This window comes from Megascapheus bottae, unplaced genomic scaffold (genome assembly GCF_031878675.1).
Source record: "Megascapheus bottae isolate mThoBot1 unplaced genomic scaffold, mThoBot2.hap1 H_1, whole genome shotgun sequence".
Lineage (NCBI taxonomy): Eukaryota > Metazoa > Chordata > Mammalia > Rodentia > Geomyidae > Megascapheus > Megascapheus bottae.
This window is the reverse complement of record NW_028327858.1, coordinates 3,972,195-3,993,884: the sequence shown is the minus strand read 5'-3', so window position 1 is coordinate 3,993,884 and position 21,690 is coordinate 3,972,195. Positions and strand designations below refer to the sequence as shown.

General features: G+C 38.5%; 1 protein-coding gene across 1 annotated transcript in view; it reads left to right on the top strand.

The window, feature by feature from the left end:
• The window catches only part of LOC150039010 (usherin-like), a gene marked incomplete at its 5' end in the record, with an annotated part of 572,498 nt that overhangs the window by 428,733 nt on the left and 122,075 nt on the right, over positions 1-21,690 (top strand). Inside the window, 5 exons of the mRNA XM_090328110.1 lie at positions 7,721-7,944; positions 9,328-9,532; positions 10,850-11,047; positions 11,894-12,048; positions 15,502-15,700. Of these exons, the coding sequence (XP_090184236.1) occupies positions 7,721-7,944; positions 9,328-9,532; positions 10,850-11,047; positions 11,894-12,048; positions 15,502-15,700 (981 nt within the window). The remainder of the gene's footprint in view (positions 1-7,720; positions 7,945-9,327; positions 9,533-10,849; positions 11,048-11,893; positions 12,049-15,501; positions 15,701-21,690) is intronic.

Here is a 21,690-nt window from a genome sequence, read left to right as displayed (position 1 = left end):
CACCAAGACACTGTGATGTCATGTACTTAAACTGTCAGAGGTCCTAGAAGTCCTAGAGAGGAAGAAAAAGAAACCAAGTGGCCTTTTAAATTTCACAATAGGCCATCGTTTTCAAGTGTTGTCCTTGCTCATCTGTAGGTTTCCTTTTACTTAGTTAATTGCTGTAGTCTTTCATTCAGCAAATATATGGCCTTTAGAGGTTATTTCAAGAGATCATTCCTGGTATTTTGTGAGTACAAAAGTGGCCCAAATTCCCTTTTTATCCTCAAGAACTTACAATATAATTAAGGGGAAAAATTCCCATGAAATTATACAGAGGTCTACATGACAGGTGATGAGGAATACAAGCATACTTTGAGAAAGATGTATAGAATGGAAGGTTTCATTGTGACAGTTTATACTTACATATAACATACTTAGATACATATATAGGTCACATTAACTCCCTCTTAATTCTCCCTGTTCCTCTATTCTTGGATGCATTTACCATCCACAGTATTCCCTCCACTATATGAATATTTCTAAGGTGGAACAATAACTCCAAGCAAGATAAGGAAGAAAGCTAAATGTGGGTTGTACCATTGTGCTGCAAACTCTAACTATGCATAGGATATTAACATGGCTTGATTTAAAGTGTGAAATTGACTGCAAACCAAGTAATAATGAGCTCTGTGGTTTATAGGTTGGGTAAGGAAAGAGAGAGACAGAGAGAGAGATGAGAGAGACAGAAAGATGAAAGAGACCGAACTTAGCAGGCACAAAGTTTGAGCATTAAGTACTCCAGGAAGACACAATATGATATAATACAAATACTATGATTTAAATTTCACAAATATGGAAGAATGAGAAAAAAGTCAGAACATTATTGCACCTGTGCTAAGGTGCAAAGTCCATGTGTACTAGAACAGGTTTTTTTTTTTTAAATTTTGTCATCGTCAGGGTAATGTATAGAGGGGTTAAGGTTGCATTCGCCAGGTAGTAGGTGCATTACTTCTCACACATTGATACCCCTTCTCATGTTTTTGTACCAATTTCCCTCCTCCTCTCCCCTTCCCAGTCATCTTGTTTTCCCTCGTTCCCTTTCCTATTTCAAATAAATAAGCACATATACAATATACCAGGTAACAAAGTCAGATAGAGTAACAATATGAGATTAACCAAAGGGCAAAAAAGAGAAGAGGACTACATTAAGAACGATAATCACACAACATAAAGATCTTGTTTCCATATCCTGGAGATCCTTTCATTTAGTCTCATCCTATACGACCTTATGTACCTAGGTTTTAAGCTATTGTAATCCTCTGCTAAGAGAGTCTGAGATGTGTACTAATTATTACAAATGAGGGAAACCATTGAGCCTATGTTCCATTAGGTCTGCCTTACTTCATTTAATATGATTTTTTCCAAGTCTTTCCATTTCCTTACAAATGGGGCAATGGCATTCTTTCTGATGACAGTATAGAATTCCATTGTGTATAACTCCCACATCTTCTTGATCGAATCATCTACTGAGGAGCATCTGTGTTGGTTCCATATCTTTGCTATGGTAAATAGTGATGCAGTGAACATCCTTGTGCTAGTGGCTTTAGTATATCCTTATTTCTGGACATTTGAGCAAATGCCAAAGAGTGGAACTGCTGGGAGCTCTATGTTTAGTCTGAGGAATCACCATACTGCTTTCCATAGTGGTTGAACGAGTTTGCACTCCCACCAACAGTGTAGTAGTGATCCCCCTTGGACATATCCCCACAAGCATCTGTTGTTGCTGGATTTCTTGATCCTGGCCATTCTAACTGGAGTGAGCTGGAATCTCAAAGTTGTTTTGATCTACATTTCTTTTATGGCCAGAGATGTCGAGCATTTCTTCATGTGTCTGTAGGTCATTCTTATTTCTTCCTCAGAGAAGTGTTTCTTTAAGTCTTTTGCCTATCTCTTAATGGAATGGTTGTTTCTTAGAAAATTTGTTTTGGAGAAATTCAAATTTTTTAGCTATAGATATATTTTTGAGATGAGGCCTTTGTCTGTTGTATGGTTAGTGAAGATCTTCTCCCACTCTGTGGGCTTTCTATTTAACTTGCTAGCTATGTCCTTTGCCATACAGAAGCTCTGCAGTTTAATGCAGTCCCATTTGTCCAAATTTTCTTTAATTCGTTGTATTTCTGGGTCTTTATTAAGAAAGTTTTGACCTGTGTCAAGGAGACCTAGTGTATCTCCTATTCCTTCTTGTAAAGATTTCAGGGTATCTGCTTTTACCTCAAGGTCTTTGATCCATTTGGAATTAATCCTGTTGCAGGGTAATATAGAAGGATCCAACCTTAGTTTTCTGCAAGTGCTTAACTAATTCTTCCAGCACCACTTGTTGAAGAGGCTGTCTTTCTTTCATCCTATTTTTCTTGCTCCCTTATCAAAGATTAGGTGGCCATAGATCTGCGGGTTGATTTCTGGGTCTTCAGTTCTATTCCATTGGTCCTCAGGCCTGTCCTTGTGCCAGTACCAAGCTGGTTTTGGTTACTATAGCTTTGTAATACAGTCTAAAGTTTGGTATTGATATTTCTCCAGCACTGTTCTTTCTGCTGAGAATTGTTTTTGCTACACGTGGACTTTTATTATTCCATATTAAACTTTGGATTGCTTCTTCTATTTAGGACAGAAATGTTTAACCTTCGCCTTGAGTTATGTCAGAGTTACAAGCTCTCACTTCAAATGAAGGTGTACAGAAACATACAACACTTTACCTGCAGTTCTTACTCTGGAAGTCTATGGAACAAATTCTATGTGTTCCATGCTTCTGTGCTAATCAAGCATTTCTCTTGAGTATTGCGTATATGTGTGCACAGTATATATGCATATACTTGTATACATTTTTACTATTTTACAATTATGAAATAGTGTGTGTGTGTGTGTGTGTGTGTGTGTGTGTGTGTGTGTGTATGCACCAGTGCTGAGGTTTGAATTCAGAACCTCTTTTTCTTGCTCGTTGCTGGTATTCTAGCACTTGAGCCATAGCTCCATTTCCAAGATTTTTTTTCTGGTTAATTGGAGTGAAGAGTCTCACAGACTTTTCTGCCTGAGGTGGCTTCAAACCACAATCCTCAGATGGCAGGGAAAATTCACTGGTGCCTGGCTCTAAAATTTTTTTAGATTATAACATTTCTCAACTCCTGTGAACTCAAATTAGCTCTTCAATTTCTTAACATTTTCTATGACTCTCCCAACTTGATAAGGATGGTGGATTAAAAGAAATATTTTGATAAGGATGGTGGATTAAAAGAAATATTTCTAAAAGGGAAGAGGATCTAATTTTATTCTCATGACATTCCTGCCATTTTCATTGCAAACAGGTCCTACCTTGTCTTTTTCGCTGTCTCTACTGCAGCTCTTTCATTTCATCCCTAATGACTTTGACCTTGATGACCTTCCAGAATACCCATCAGGCCCTGTTTCTCTTCAGCTTAGCCACACGTTATACCTGCCACATAGGGTGTAGATCTCAATGCCTGCCATTGTGTGCCTGCCACAAGACCAGGCTGGCTCGTAAAACCTCTTTATGTACTTTATTACTTAAACTTTTTTTTTATTTGCCTGCAGGAGCCCTTTAACAAAATCACATTGAATTGACTTTCTCACACCAAATCAAATCTCCCTGGTCCCAGTTCAGTTGTCTTTGTCAATATGTATTTTATAAATGGAGTGAATTAACAGATGCTCCTGGAACAGAAGTGCTGGGGTAGCATTTATGTTTTTAGTGCTCTCTCTGGGCAGATGAGTTGTGTTGAAGTGTTATACAGGTATCTCGGGATGAAAGTCCTGCTCGTCACTTCAGTGCATCTATATGCTCCACCATTTTCTTTGATAGACCTGAAACCACTTTACTCATTTTTTTCATCGTGCCTGCTTAGGTGGTGATTTTTTCCATTTATGTCATTAATCTTGAGCTGGAACTTATATACAGAGAATTAAATACCAAACTGAAAATTTCACTATCATTCCAAGTAGACAGCATTTTCTGTTAGCCACAGAGGACCTACCACTAATACATGCCTTTGGAATAGATTCCTAATTTCCATTAACAAACATTTTTGTCTGTGAACCCTTTATTTAAATATAATCCACTAGATGTGAAATTGTTTGTGGACAGAGAATTATGTGGCTATCACCTGGAGCCTGACTTTGGTAGAATGAGCAACTATTGCCATTATAATGGGGGTTTCCTAGGATGTACTGTGCAAGCTTTTCAAGGCGAGAACAACAAGCACAGGAGTCCATGGAGTATACGGGAGGAAGAGAGCCTCAAACATTTCCATATAAAGAAGATAATATTTTTAAATGTAAAATATATAAATGCTATACAATTTATGGCAATGCTTTGGGGGAGCATCTTACTTTACCCTTTCTTTCTCTGTGTGGTCACCCATGGGGCCATCTACTGGTTAAGTACCAATTCTTCACTTTCAGACCTGCTGATTTTATGTTTATCTGGTGAATGACTAGTAGCAAACCTTTTCTTTCAGTTTTCCCAGCTGCAAATGTAAAACACAAAAAAGTCCCCCAGCTTAAAATAAGAATGTCTGATCAATTCCGGAGTTCTGTAATGATTTACCATATTCTACACTGCCTTTTTTTCTATTGTATGGTATTAATCTCAAAAGCATGATCCTTCATTCTTGGTCTTCTCTTAGAAAAATGGAATACCGATTCTGGAGACTAATTCCTTTAGAAATTCACCAGTATTCATAAATGATTTCCTTTACAGTCATAAAACAGTAAATAAGCATTGACACTGTATTCGCAGTATCAATAAAATTGAGATCTAAAAATCTCTGGCCTCCTTTTACTTAGTTGTATCCAATAGAAGACAACCACTGGCTCTATGTGTAGTTCAGAGAGGCAACAGATACTAGCTGACCTCAAAATATAAATTACTACAAGTTAAGGTGTACTATACTATATGGTCTTAACAACATCTGCATCTAGTTTAAAGGGACTCTCCACCTTTGTACAAATTTAATGAAGGGCCTCTACAAGAGTGGTCCAATCTATTAATAATGTATGACCTGCTTATTTTCTTGGGGCATATTTAAAACTGTGCATTCTGTGTGTGTCAAAGTTCAGAAGTCAAGTGCTACATGTGATAAATTGGGTAGGGGGTCAAAAGTTATTGCAATGCAGTTTGAGGAGATTGTCTGTCTCTGAATTTGCAGCTCATTCATGCTGAAGTGATGCACTCTGGGAATTACTACCAAGCCCTGCTCTGCAACATCTGCTCTCCCTAAGTGAGTTAGTGCACGTCAGACATCTTTATGTCAGAATATCTCAGTGATGGATGCAGTCTTCAGAAAATGCTGCATAAAAATCTGGTGTGCCGTTCTGGCCATTAAGTGAAATTACTATTTAAATTAATGGCACTGTCACAGTTTATCTGTGCAAAGAATGAACGCTGATTAGGGTATTAAGTAATTAGCAATTTATCACACTGGAACAAGGTTGATAATAATTAAAGAAGTAATGGTTTACCAAAGAAACTAGAAAAGGAATCACTTCTTGTTAGGTGAGTGAAATAGGTGAAAATTTCTATTCAGTAAAACAAAAGAAAGCATCTTTTCTTTTCTTTCCTAGAGTAAACATAGTTCATTATCAAAATTTTAGTTGACCTGTCAAAAGTCCCTCAGAGTGATCAGATGACTGATTAGGAGTTCTGAATTAGGTCAATGTCTGCATTTTGATTTCATACTTAAAGCATGGTGAAACCATGAAATGATTTGAGAGGCAAGGGGGAGAATGTATTCTGTTTCCTAAAAGGCCAGTTTTCAGATTTTGATTGCTCTTTAAAATAGAAACATGAATTGTTTGAAGAAAATTGCTAGAGAAAACAAAATGACAGTCAAGAATTCAAGGTTGTATTTAAATGGCTGATCAGAAAACAACAGAAAAACATCCAAACAAGATAAAACCTGAAGCTGTGAACTTTGCTTTTATCTATGTGCATATACTTGCATGTATATGTCTATGTTAGAGATATATATGTATATATATATATATATACACACACATATACACACACGTTTTTATCATCTAATCAACACTGACCCTACTGTGTGTTATCTTTTTCAAGAAGGCTTCCTGGATATGTTAAAATAATTATTAATTTAACAGCATTTTTAATCACTGTGAGGAATTGTCACATTTAGAACAACATGACACACCTAAACTCTGTCGTGGTCAATGTATATCTTAAATAATTTCTTTTGAATATTTGAATTTTTTTAATGGCGAGATCAATGACAAGGCTTTCTGGAACCCCGTAAAGATAAACATCTTTCTTAACCAAATTAGAATCTACTTAATGATTAAAGAAAAGCATTTAAAATTCCTTGGACTGTTATTTAGGACAATAATCATAATGTCGATGTTTGTACAGGGCCAAATTAAACAATTGAGGACCCGAGGGCACTTTGAATATGAAGTTCTTTATGTTATCAGTGGGACTAATAATAAATAAACAAAATTCCAATTAAAGTCAATCATTCATCCCATGATGTTGCTGTGTAGTAAAGCAGAAGCTCTAATAGGATGGGATGTGAAGTCCAGACACCTCCATTTCTACCTTACTTGATTTGAAAGTATTGGTTATTTATGTATGTGTTTATATCCACATTTCTGCTGTGTTCTTCTATGGCAGTATTTTAATGTTGTGAATGTAAGCAAGTAAGTACATTTTGGTGGGTTATATCTCAGATATATGTATCCTGTTTTATTTTTTGTTTTGGGTTCTTTTTTTAATTGTTGTTGTTGTTCTCTGGTTATTGTTTTGTTTTGCTTTTGGTGCCAGTAGTGGGGCTTGAACTCAGGGCCTACCTTTGCCTCTTAGCTGTTTTTAGCTATTTCACTCAAAGCTGTTGCTTTACTCTTTAAGCCACAGCTCTTCTCTGGCTATGTAGTGATTAATTATAAATAAGAGTCTCACAGACTTTTCTGGATGGGCTGGCTTTGAAGCTTGATCTTCAGATTTCAGCATCCTGGGTGGCTAGGATTATAGGTATGAGCTTGTATTTTTATCCAGATGTACGAACTGTTAGACTTCCAAGGGTGCACTTAACTTCATAGCCACATCACCTGCTAGGCCTAGCACACAGGGAGATTCCAAAAACAAACAAACAAACAAACAAAAAACGCTCTGCTGCTCCTGGGTGCTACATCTAAGTCAAAGAAAAAGAAAGATTTTCTTTGTTTCTGTCTTCTTGACTACACCCAAGATAAGACAGGGGAAAACTAACAATGCTCCTACTGGGTTTTTCCTCACACCATGCTACCTGTCTGGTTTCTTATCTCACAGTGCCTGAGTAACATATTCTCTTGTGAATTTCTAGAGCCTTCTTTGAGTCCTTATGGCCTAGCTAACCCTCTGCAACAAGATGTTCTCATTCCAAAATGGGAAAGAAAGCTGGTCTTTTGGTTTTTATGGAGCTTGGGCAACGTCTGGCCTGGCTGAATGATTTCTGAACAGTTCCTCTTGTGTGTTCTTTTCCTAATTAGTGTCTAGTGCTCTTGGTAAGAAGGATCCTCACTGCACCTTTAAATCACCTTGGTAGAGAAATGCTACTTTTGGTATTGTACCATGCCTGAAACTGCCCATCTGACATTTTTATACCAAACTTTATAGAAGCCTCAGTTTTCTTCTCTTTTTTATGTCATATTCATATATAACATTTTATTGTTGCAGGGATGTTCTGTTGTGGGCAGGATTATGTGAATATGTCAAATACCATATGCTGTTCAGCTTCCAGTGGAGAGTCTAAAGCACATGTTAAAAAGAATGACCCAGTGCCAGTAAAATGCTGTGAGACTGAACTTATTCCAAAGCACCAGAAATGCTGTAACGGAGTTGGATATGATCCTTTGAAATATGTTTGCTCTGACAAGATTTCATCTGGAATGAAGATGAAGGTAATTGATAGAAAATCTTTCTGAGGTGCTGATTTGACAATGGAAAAAGAAATACATTGTTCATAACTATTTTTCTAAAATAGGAACTTAAAAACTCCTGTGTGCATTATTCATTTTCACATTACATCCATATTAATACCGAATGAGTCTGCTATGATTGATGTTATTGCAATGAATTCTAAAGGAATTAATAATGATTAGCTGTTCTTTGAGAAGCTTCACCCAGCACTTGAAATGAGCTGGGCACTGAAAGTATGCATGCTCAAAGGCCAGCACCCATCATTTTGGACTGCTGCATGGTGTCATTTTATGACCCTGAGTACTGAGGAGGGACACTTCATACTGTTTCTCTCTAGTGCACCAACCATAACCCATCACCTTCCTTTGAGAGACATCTTAGCCCTAGTCAGTTCGCTTACATGTGCATTGTATTGTTTTTGGGACAGTGCATGATAAGCAAAGGCCTTTGTCAACAACAGTCATGAATAATCATTCACGATTACATTCTATGATGATTCCAGGCCAGCCATGTCCTATTTATGGGCATCACAGTTGCACCACACCCCCAGAAAACTGTTGTTTTAAGAAAAGAATGATGGGTACTTGGAAAACAAACAGCTAACCATGTGCTGGCGTGATTTGTCCTTACAAATCACACTGGCTCACACTGTGAATGTCTTCATCACAGACAGAAGAAGAGCACTTGCTATGTGAGGCAACTATATGGTTCTTGTGAGGACATCATGTAGCTTGAGATGTGAAATCCTTCTTACATATCAATCTTTGATATCTTAGGACCCCTGGCAAGCATTTTGTAGTAATGAATGATTAAAATGCTACATGAATTTGGCTAAAAAATTATAGGGCAGTGGTAATATCTCTCCACGTGAAATCAGATAGTGTTTTATAGGTCATGTTTAATCTGTGGCTCACAATGTGGGTCCTACCCCAGAGGAAGCCCCTGCTCCCGGGTGAACTACTGCTCTATAGGATCTCTACCATAACAGGGGATGTTCCCTAAGCTGTCAGGTCAGGAGTTTCTCCTATTTCTTTCCTTTGTCTCTCTGGGTTCTCAACCTCAAGTTTCCCTTCTTGTGGAGAATTGTCTGCCTCAGCATAGATGGCCAGAAGGTAAATTTGTACAGAGCTCAATATAGGAAATTATTATTCTACTCTATGACCAGATTAATATCTTGGCTAGATTGGTAGTTCTAGGTTTAAAAAGATCATTTTCATTCATAAATTTGGAGCCATTTTTTTAAATAAATTTGGGGGTTTCATTGATATTTCAATTCCTGTTTATTAATAGGAAACTGTTTTTGTTATCTGAAAACTTTTTTATGACATTTTACTTATTCTCTGCTCATCCTCACCACTGACAAGGAAATGGAGCAGTGTGGAATCCTCTGCCCAGTATCAAAGGAAGCTATGGCATACTGTGGCCAATGCGACTTCAACTCTACCGGCCACATTTGTGCTTTGACAAGAGGACCTCACACTCCCCATGGGAAGACATCACCTGAGGAATTGTGTTCATTGGCTGAGGATACTGTTCATTCGGGAGGTATAGACACATACTCCTTCACAGGTAAAAGAAATCCAGCCGTCTTTCATGGCTGGGCTGGGGCAAGCGCACTGAAAATCCCACTGCAAAATTGCTGATTAATTTCATTCTTACATCATCCTATCTTACCCTGGTAGCAATTAATTCCATCACACTTTGAGAATGGCTGCTTACAAAGCATTTATAAGCATAATTTGATTGCTGTGTATTTAACAAAAATGTTACTTGTTTTTAAGTCAGACTTTAAGCAAAAATGTATATTACTTGAAATTAAATGTATAGATCATAAACAACAGAGGAATAAGCTAGCTAGCTCGAATGCTGAATCAAGTTAGAATTAATATTCCTGATGCAAAAGTTGAAATACACTCACAGTTTATAGTCAGATCAGAGAATGAAGAATGCTACATTTGCCGGCATCAAAGCAAGACAGGTCATGTCTGATTACTATAGGACCTAGCAACATTGTTCTGAGACGTACTTGGACTCAAGCTCATACTCTTTGGTTTCCTATAGCACGAAGGACAGTTGAAAGGGGAAAGGAGGAAAGAATGACTTTTAAATTTTCCTTTAGGCCACACGCAGGTGGGTTATGCCTGTAATCCTAGCTACTCAGGAGGCTGAGATCTGGGGATCACAATTCAAAGCTAGGGCAAGAAAGTCCAGAGTCACATATTTCCAATTGGCCACCAGAAGATTAGATGTAGCACTGTGGCTCAAAGTGGTAGAACACTAACCTTGAGCAAAAGAGGTCAGGAACAGCTCCTGGGCCCTGAGTTCAAGTCTCACAACTGGCAAAATAAAATAAAAATAGAATTTCTGCTAGACCTGTTCAAGACAGATTTTTATATTTTACAAATGAAGACTTTCATTAACTTGGATAGAAATCTCAACACTTATTGAAGAAAAATTACAGCAATGGGCATAATAGAAAACAGCTACTTGGAAGAGAATGAAAGCATTAAGCATTTATTTTTAATTATTTGTAAGATGTTGGTATTCATACTGGAGTTTAAACTCTGAGCAATTAGACATAGTGGGTAAAATACTCTACCACTTCTAGCCTTAATACTAATTCTAATATGATAGTTAAAAATAAAGACAAGAGGGCCGGGAGTTTGGCCTAGTGGTAGATTACTTGCTTAGCATGCACGAAGACCCAGGCTCAATTCATTGGTACCATGTACATACAAAAAAGCCAGAAGTGGTGCTGAGGCTCAAGTGTTAGAGCTCTAGCCTTGAGAAAGTCCAAGGACAGTGCTCAGGCCCTGAGCTCAAGCCCAGGACTGACAAAAAAAAAAAAGACAAGAAGGCTTCATGGTCTATTTTCTGTCTCTGCAGATGTGAACCTGGAACCGTATACAATATATGAATATAGAATTTCTGCGTGGAACAGCTATGGGAGTGGATTCAGCAGAGCTGTTCAAGCCCGCACCAAAGAAGATATCCCTCAAGGAGTGAGAGCCCCTAGATGGAGCAAAATAGGCAATCGTGAAGATACAATTGTCCTAAACTGGAAGAAACCCATACAACCAAATGGTATTACATTTATTCTCAAAATAAGAATCATCTGACCTTCAAGTTAATCAAAAAATTGAAATAAGTATAAGTTACATTACAGGGGCATTCATCTAACCACCTATACTAGTATCAGTGAAACTGCTTTGTGCCAAGTAATTGTTCGCATTGTAGTACACTGTGCTCGTCACTTGTTCTAAATAAAAAAATAATTCAAACTTCCTTGAAACCCACTCTATTTCACACTCATTTTCTTTTTATTTTTTAAAAATTAGAATCTAAGTAGTTGTACACAGAGGACTTCCATGTATTATGCCAGTTTATGAGTATAATGCATCTTGGTCAATGTCACCTCTTCCATTGTTCTCTCTTGCCTCTCTCAACCCCATCCATTCCATTTTCACCTATGTACATTAAATATTATGATTGCATTTCCCTACCGTTCCTCTCTCCATTCATTTATCTCTAATTCCCTGGCTCTTCCTCCCAAACAACACATGTCTCAGCTTCCTGGTATTCATTTTGTTGAGCTATGAGTTAGTTGTTCAAAGGAGGTGACACTGGTCTAATAATCCATGCCCCATGTGAATCTGAGTGACTCATACCCCAAAAAAGCAAAAATCATTTCAATGGTAGAAGCAACTGTGCAGGATAATAAAGGGAAATAAACACAAATTGAGCCCATGGTTTATGTTAAGTATTTCTCTTCTCCAAGACAGTATGATTAAGAACTGCTTGAGCATAGCAAATTAAAAGTGAATAGTGTGATAGTATCTCATTTCTTCAGAGCATTGAGAGATGGAAGTGGTTTGCAAACAGTTCAAGTGATATGATACTCACCTACAGTCATGTCTCTCTATCTTTTAGGTCCTATCGTGTACTATATCCTTCTCCGAAATGGGATTGAACACTTTCGAGGGACATCACTGAGTTTCTCTGATACAAAGGGAATTCAACCATTTCAGGAATATTCATACCAGCTAAGGGCTTGCACAGTTGCTGGCTGTGCCAGCAGTGACAAGGTAAGGGAAGTGTGCCAATACTCTGGGATGGGAAGTCTGCTTAAACTTGGGGATAAAGAAAGAAGACAGAGGACTATGTGAGTGGCTAGATTATAAGTGGTTTCTTTCAATGACAAGCAGTACCCCCTCAAAGAGATGTTAAATGTCCCTGTGCTGCCTTAAATTAGTGCTAATACTTATGCCCAACAGGAGGTGTTCCTGCAAGGGAGATTTATCAAACACTATGTGTGTGTGTGTGTCTCTGTGTGTGCATGTGTCTATGTGTGTCTGTACATGCCAGTACTGGGACTTGGGTTCTGTCCTTTAGTTTCTTTTGTCCCCTTTGGTTGTGGGCTGGACCTCCTGGCCTGGGCACTGTCCCTGAGGTCTGCTGCTCAAGGCTAGCTAGTACTTTATCACTTTGAGGTGCAGCACAAATTATGGTTTTCTGGTGGTTAATTGGAGGTAAGAGTCTCATGGCATTTCCTGCCCAGTCTGGCTTTGAACCATGATTTTCATATCTCAGCCTCTGGAGTACTGAGGGTTACAGATGTGAACCACCAGCCCCTTGGCATTTTTGCTCAAAACTGGTGCTCTACCAGTCCTGAACAAAAAACCATTTCTACAATTTAGCTGGTTCTTTGGAGCAGATTCTCACAGTCTTTCTGTTTGGGGCTGACGCTGAACGGTAAGTCTCAGATCTCAGCCTCCTGAGTAGTTAGGATTATAGGCATGAGCCACCTGTGACCAGTTCAAATTCCAATGTCTCATTCATAAAATAAATAAATCAAATCTGGAACAATGGAACTTCTCTTTCACATCCTTCTCCCATTGACTATGTTAGCTCATTGCTATTGTCCCCAGAAAATCCTGTGATAAGGATTTAGAGACTGATTCCCATGGAGCTGTGCAGCTTTAAGAGACATTGTCATGAGAACAGGGGGTGAATGATCTTCTCCTCTCCAGTTTCACTTTTTTCATACAAGCCCTCATCTGCCCTCCCCTTGAAATGGCTTGGGCCCCTCACTAGATGCAGCATCCCTACCTAGGCTTCTCAGCTTCCAAAACCACGAACCAAAAAACATTAGCCTCTTTTCTTTATAAGTGACTCAATCACAGATACTCTGCTATAGCCACAAAGACAGTGGAAGCCAATAATGTTGGAAAAGCCCATTAAAATCCTAATTGTTCAATTGAAATGAAACATACTGGCTCTTTTAATTCTTCTCCAGAACTAGAGGACTGAACGCAGAGCTTTTGTGCTTGCTAGGCAAGTACTCTACCTTGAGCCACATCCCTAGCCCTCTTGCTTTTTGTTTCTCAAATAGTTTCTTGCTGGCTTTTCCTAGGGTCAATTTTTTTCAAGTATTCGCAAGACAGACTTAGGCTACCACATCTGGTCCAGTTGTCTGATGTCAATAGACAGACAAAGGCAAAAAGGCCTAACATAGAAAAATACATAGCTCTAGGGTTTCTGCAGTGGCCTTGGCAAAAAAATGAAGACACAGATTCTAGCACGTGGGGTCAGCATGAAGAAAATCATAATGAAACAAAAAACGGCAGGGAACAAAAATCTGCAGAACTTGATAGCCAGGGCCGGGAGTTTGGCCTAGTGGTTAAAGTGCTTGCCTAGCATGCACGAAGAGCCGGGTTCAATTCCTCCGTACCACATACATAGAAAAAAGCCAGAAATGGTGCTGAGGCTCAAGTGGTAGAGCTCTAGCTTTGAGAAAGTCCAAGGACAGTGCTCAGAGCCTGAGCTCAAGCCCAAGACTGGCAAAAAGAAAAGAACTTGATAGCCAACTGCATGTAGAAAAGTTGGATACTGTCAGCATATGCCTATAGTACCAGCTACTCAGGAAGCTGAAATCTGAGGATCGTGGTTCAATGCCAGCCTGGGCAGAAAAGTCCATGAGATTCTTATTCCCAATTAACCAGTAAAGGGTCCAAAGTGGAAGTGTGTCTCCAGTGGTAGAGTTTTGCCATGAACCAAAAAGCTAAGCAGGAACACAAATCCCCGAAGTTAAATACTAGTACCTGAAGACAAAAGAGAATTAAGAGGAAGGAGCTTTAATTATTTTCAAACTATATGGCTTGAAAATTTTGTAGATAACAGTGCCTTTTTTAAAGCACATGAAAGTGTTAAAAAAAAAAAAGGAAAACAGTGTTAAAGGAATAATCTCAGAATTTTTAAATTTTTTAAAAATAATAGTAAAAAAAGGAGTAGAGAGCAAAATAGAAGAAGCATAAAGAGCTTGTTAGAGGTTAGGTTTTGCTAGAAAGATCTATGGGGGAAGTTTTAGTGATGAATTATGATCATTGAAGGATACTCTAGAAAGGGACAAGAAAGGAAAATATTAGGTAACAAGTATCAGGTATACAAGTTTATGTAAAAGAAGGAAAATCCTATACAAGAAGCTAGAAAGAAAGGCAGGAAAAAAAGGAATAATGGAGGAGGAAAGTAAATGAAGCCCCATTTCTCAGAAGTATGTGTTATCAGAGAAGCCTGAGAGAGCGAATCCACACAGACAAAATGACCCTTTCAACTCTGTCTACATGTTTGTGACATTATAAGAGCAGCAGCATCAAGCATTTGTAAAGAAAACACTGCCAAACCAGCAGGATACATATGCAATTTTGATCAACATACACCTCACCCCAAAAGAAGCAATTTCAAGCCTACCCCCACTGAAACAGATGACAGCCAACTGACTTGATCAAAAGTTAGGGTCCAAACAGTCCTTGAACACATCCGTGCTTTTTTTTCATAGACATGGCTACCAGCTGCCAAAAAAAAAGAAAGAAGGGTAAAAAGTGAAATCGGTGTTAATTCTATGAATAAACAAAGCCAGAAAGTGGCGGTTGTGATCCAAACCTCTATTTTGACATTATTGACTCCTTCACTGGTTGGTTTTCGCCTTCGTTGGCTTCTCACTTGATACTCTTTTCAAGAACATTCCTGCAAAACACTATAAAATCATCTCATCTCGGTGTCAGAGAGAAATGAGTATAAGAAAGGCTGTCCGTTTATACTGTTCAAAGCATATTATATGCAGGCAAGTTCAGATGTGGGTTTTGCTCCATATTTGCTGGTGCTTAAAATGTACAAAATCAGGCTGTTAAAATGCAAAGACACTGATGGGCCATATGGAAGAGAGTTATCAGGAGTTCTCTAGGAAGACAGTCTGCCAACCAGATTTTACTTGTTTAAACTGAGGGCTGCACTCTGCCGTCAAAATTGTTGTTGAACTTGTTGTGATAAATGGAGACTTATGGAATGTATTCAAGGTCAGATTTCATTGTTTAAATAGGCTGGGAGGGAAAAGAATAAAAATAAGGGATTGTTTCTCCAAGCCCCTGCTAATGATATGCCAGGCCAGACAACCACATTTTAAAACAAAAGTGACACCCTCATTGATCAGGATACCTAGTGTACGATTACAATAAATTGCCGTTTAATTCCTGTGTCTGCAGGTAGTTGCAGGTACTACCCAAGGCATTCCTGAGAATGTCATGCCGCCAAGTGTCACAGCCTCCAGTGCAGAGGCTCTGCATCTGAGCTGGGAGGTCCCTGCGCAGCCCAATGGTGTCATTAAAGAGTACCAGCTCCGGCAGGCTGGGAGAGGCCTCATCTACACTGATGCCACTGACAGGAGGCAGCATACGGTCACAGGTGAAAAAACTTGCAACCTACTAGAGAAGGCTGTCACTGTGGCTAGGGGAGCAGAGCATCCCAGGGGTGTGTGTTTGATAGATGAGGTCACTTCCAAAGGACGTGTTCTGTTGACATATGGTCAGGTCCCCACTTATCCATGCTAATAGAAGAGCGCACACTGACAGCAATAAGCCACAACAGCAGATAACTTCAGAAATAATTTATATTTGGCTTTGATCTGCATTACATGTAGGAATTTTTTTTGGTTGCATCAGTATTAAGTCTGTGTTTTTTTCCCCCAAATAAACTGTAGGATGTCTTTTCATTCCCCAAGTCTATACCCTAGATAATGGGTCTTAGGACAGCCAAAATGGACTAGAAGGTAGCTACAGGTTAACATTTGTCTACTCACTGGAGAATCAACAGAAAGACCTGGATGATGCCTTGTTATTGTTAACATTAATTAATAGTAACTGTGTTACTTTCCTTATATATTTTGTCACTGTCTATTACAGTTAGCCTTAAAGCTATAATAAATGCACAGTCCAGTAGTGTGAACTTAAATAATTGCTCATTTTAATTACAAGTTAAAAATTAACATATTTGATGGCTATCTCTTGTGCTAAGATACATTTCTTGATGGAACCAGTCTGCGGCAGCTTCTCTGTTGTACCATGCCTTCTTGCTTGTTGGTGAGCATAGAGTTGAATCTCTGATATTGTAGTGTTCATTATTTTTGCCATGGTATATCTCCCTAGATTCAAATGCCAGCTTTAAGAGTAGGAAATAGATCTAACTTGTTCCAGGCTGTACTTCTTGCATGTGAAAAAATCCTTAACAAAATATGTGAGAAATTAATGAGTTAGTCTCAATTGACTCTTGCAATTGCTATTCACTATCTATTAGCTATTAGCTATAGCTATTACTTGCTATTCACAATCTGATTCTGGGCTTTATTATTTTTTTAACCAGTCCTGAGGTTTGAACTTGGGAACTGTCCCTAAGCCTCTTTTGCTCAGGCTAGCCCACTACTACTAAAGCCACAGAGCTACTTCTGGCCTTTTCTGTTTATGAGGTACTGAGAAATAGAACCCAGGGTTTCATGCAAACACTCCACCACTAAGACACATTTCCAGCCCTATCTAACTCAGTTCTCATGAACCACAGGCAACCTGTTACAGACTTCCTGAGAGAGGACCCTTTTTTACACCTTGCAGATATCTTAATAACACAAATAACTAAATATACAAAGAAGCTCAGAAATACCTAGAAAAAAATGTACCTGTTTTTGTTTGTTTAAGAAAATTCAATCTACAAAATGCAGGTGATTCTAAATGACTTTTTTCTTAAATTCTGTAATTTTTCTGACAAGAAAGCAAACATCCATTGACTTAATTTCTAGAGGTTTTGCAAATGTGCCACCAGCCTGAGAAGATGGGTGATACACATTTGCATACCATCATCCTGTGTTCCTTGATATTCAGGGTCTTAAAGTGGCCAGTGCCAAAGGAAATGGGAAAACTCTTGAGAGTGCAAACAAACTGGTTTCTTACTTTTTATCTCAAGAGAAGTGAAAATAATTTCAAGTTAATAGCAAAATCCTACCTAGCTTACCTTTACATAGTGCTTTCTCATTCTATTTCATTTACTGCTGGCACTCTACCGAGTGAACCATGCCTCCAGTTCTCTGTTTGTTGGTGAATTGTAAATAAAAGTCTTTTGCCCAGTCTGGTTTCTAACCTCTATCCTCAGAACTCAGCCTTCTGCATAGATAAAATTACATGCATTCTGGGCATGGTGGCTCACACCTGTAATCCCAGGTACACAGGAGGCTGAGATCTGAGGATCATGGTTCAAAGCCGGACTGGGCACTAAGGTCTGTGAGACTCTTATCTCCAATTAACCAGTGGAAAATGGCTCCAAGGTTAGACCATTATCCTTGAGATAAAAAGCTCAAGGATAACACTCAGGTTGAGTTCAAGCAATATGACTGGCCCCCTCTCCCCACATTACAGGAATAAGCCAGCTCAAACCTTTCTTAAAGTGTGACATTCCCTAATACCTGCAAACAGAAATTAACTCTAGAATTTCTTAGCACTTTCTGTAACTCTACCAATTCCAAGTACTAGACTCTTGAGGAGCTAGTGTTGCTTTATTATTCTTAAGAACCATTTGCAATCTGATTCATTTGATTCTCACCATATCCTCTCAAATGAAGGATGTCCTAATTAAGACACTGAAAGATGAAGAAGAAAGATTAGATGTAGTGGTATGTGCCTGTAAGCCTAGCCATTCAGAACCTAATGGTTTGGGGGATTACATTTGGGGATCAGGCAGGGTCAAAAAATAAAACTGAAATTTAGTAATAACTTGATCTGAACCAACAAATAGGATGTGGTGGTGTGCATGTGTAATTCCAGCTGTGTGCAGCTGAGAAGCATAGAAAGGATTGTGGTCCAAGCCCTGCCCTGAGCAACAAATGTAATGTTCTATTTAAAAAAAATAAATAAAGGGGAGTAAAAGGGCTGGGACCATGGCGTAAGTGATAGAATACTACTTAGTGAACACAGGGCCCTGAGTTCAAACACTAGGATTATTACATAAGAAAGAGGAGAAGGAGGAGGAATAAAAAGATGAAGAAGAAACAAAAAAAGACAGACAAAAGAAAAAAATGTACTCAGGTTGTCCACAGCATGTATTGCCTCAAAGAAAGTAGAATACTGTTAAACTTTAATAATAATAATACTAAGTTCCCCATTTGGTAGTCCCCTGAGTACTCTAAAAAAGACCACTGTTATGAACATGTCCTGGACAGGCAGGAAGATGGACAAGTTTACACTGCAAACATATCTTGGATGCTACAATGATACTCTATGCAGGACACAGTGGTGCAAATCTAAAGAATGGTTTGAAGGAAATAGCATTTGTTCCAACACTGGCGTCCTGAAACATGAAGATTTTGTGTTAGTAAAGATTCCACAGTAAACAGATCTAGAGCTAAAGGAATGTTTCATCTGGTCTCTGGTTAATTAGCTAGCACTGGCTTTAAATTATATACTGGATTGCAGTTTTTACAGAGAAGCCTTTATACACCGGCAGACCAAATTCAATTATAATGTTCAAAACCACAAGATTGATCACCTCATTAATTATAAAATAATTGCAAATTTTTTCTTTACATTCCTTCACTCTGCCTGTCCCTTCCTTTCATTGTCATTTTTAATCAATATGTTCATGTCAGAGAGGCATTTACACACACACACACGCACACACACACACACACACGGATATAATCAACTCTTTCATCAGAATAAGCATTTGAAGATTTTTTCTCTATACTTTTGCATTTTATAAAAACATAAACTGAAAAGAAAAAAAACCCTTTTGATGCTATTTGATCATTTCCAGTGTTCTGTTTTACATATATTTAAAGTCTTTTATTTATATAATACAGCTCTAAACAGAGATTTCTTTTTCTTTTTTTCTTTTTTCCCCCTCCTTCCTTTCTTCTTAGATGTGCCTCATTGAGCTCAACTTTACCAAATCACCGTCACCATTCCTCTGGGACAAGAATGGTTCTAGGCGTGAGATTATCTAAATCCTTAATCTATATAATATTACACATTTTTCTGCCAAGGAAAATTCAGTTCCATGGTTAGCTGATTGACTAAGTACACTCCAGAAGTATTTTATGATGTGAATGACTATTTTATTGAGTTCATGGAATGAAGTAAAATAATCAAATTTATTTCCCATTCCATCTCTGGTGTTTGATGAAAGAGCTGCCTGAAACCCCCTAGGATACATGTTTTGATTTTCTCATCATTTCTGAAACCTTGGCATTCCCTAAGCAACAGCACACTAATGAAGCTGTAGTCCGCGGTCCTCCCAGAGCCTGAAAAATCTAGGTCCGGAGGATGACAACAGGGAAATCCAGCACCTTGCCTCATCCCCATTGTCTCCATGCTTATTTTTAATTACCTCCAAGCTTTAGAAACATGATCCCCTAAATGCTTTGTGGGAATAGTGGCCGAATGCACTCATCATGTGGAATCCATAAATTGCTTATAATCCTCTCAAGATGTTTTTTTTTAAAGAAAGCATTAAGTAATTGGAGACAGGAAGTCCTCAGTTAATTATTTAGAGGTGTTATCAATGCTTTAAGTAAACTGAAGCGTTTTCTCCTATCTCACTGAGCCCAGTCCCCGTGGGGCCAAGTGGAACAGCAACCATCATCTTCTCCTATTCGCTAATGCAAACAACGCTCGACAGCTTGTCAATAAAAGACCTTTTCATATCATTTATTACTAAACACACCCTCCCACCCGCACAGAACAATCTGGATGTCAGCTCTGGCATTGTTTGGCTTTGGCTCACCACTACTTGATACCCCAGTCTTCTTCGGATGTGAGCTTAAGGGTATGGAAGAAACGTAAAAGGATTAACTAAATTATGAAATCCACAGAGCATAATAAGGGCCTAGGTATCTCTAACCCCAGGGAACAGTGTTTCCAAAATGATTAACGAAAAGTTGCATTTTACTCTGAAGATGCCCCTATTAAAAGCAAAGAGAGAACAATTTGCATTCCATTTCATTCTCCTAGAAGTTTAAGAAAACATTTTGCACTACCTAGCTTAAACCCCAACAATACTGCATGCAGGTAGCAGAAAATGTAATACTAATCTCACAATGAAACAGAGAGCACATCACTTTCAGGAGAAGAATGTGGCAACAGTAGAACAGAACATGGGAATGCCTTGTATTGGGAATTTAGTTAGTTGGTTGGTTCATTACTTCATTTCCAATACTAATATTTGAATTTAGAGCCTCAAGCTTTCTTGGTCTACTTGTTCAACTGGTAATCTATAACTGGAGCCATGACTCCAAATTCAGCCTGGTGCTGGTTGATTGGAAATTACATGTTGAGGACATTTTGCCTGGGCTGGTTTCTAACCTCCATCTTTTGTAAAGGCTCCTGAGCAAAGGAGATTGTAGGGAGAAGCTATCCTAGGGTGAGGCCTGGGATTTTACTTTTAGAAAACTGTACTCTGTGCTTCTATAGATTATTTTCAATAGATATTATTATTATCTACCCTAGTATCTTGTCTGTTCCTGTGATGGTAAATAAACCTCTTTAAAGCAGAGAAAATACTTTCTTTTTCTTGGTTGTCTTGCTAATACCTATCAGGGTAATGAGCATAATCAAAAATACTTGTTGAGGAATAAATATTGAATAGGAAAATTAAAGTATCCCATTAAATTCCTGATTTTTTAAAAAGAAATGGTCACATCTAAAATCTCCCAAAGAATGGCTTACATAACTGGCAAGGGCACCATTGCCAGGGGAAAATTCAGGGGCCCTTCTTCAGAGCAATAATGAATTTCAGGAGGATAAAAACAGAGCACAGGCCTTAGGCTGCATGGAGCAATTGCAAACCTCCAAAACTGTCTTCTGGCAATCAGGATTTCTTGACAGTCTATTGCCTTAACTGAAACAGAGAGGAAGAAAATTCTTGGTGATGTCTGTGTTCTCCTAACAGCATTGAGTGTTTGATGCAGTTGTTCATAGCATTCTGGGCTTCATTTCCCTTCTCTCAGATAGTGACTAAGTATCCAACCCCAGACTGTGAACACAGATATCATGACATTGTTTTCATTTTTCCAAACATGAAGGAAGCTAACTCTGTCTATTTGAAAAGAAAATACGTTTAAAACAAACTAATGATCAACACCCACCTAGATACTTCTTTTTTAAGGAACGAAAATATTTGCCCTGAAATTTCAGATCTTTCAAGGGTCTTTGGCCAAGCAATCACTCATTCTGGTTGTCACCAGCCCCTTTTCTAAGTGAAGACTGTCATCATTTGCTGTCACTGAGTACAACTACAGTTTGGTTGGTTTTTTGTGTGTTTGTTTTGTTTTGTTTTTTGCCAGTCCTGGGCTTGAGCTTAGAGCCTGAGCACTGTCCTTGGACTTTCTCAATGCTAGAGCTCTGCCACTTGAGCCT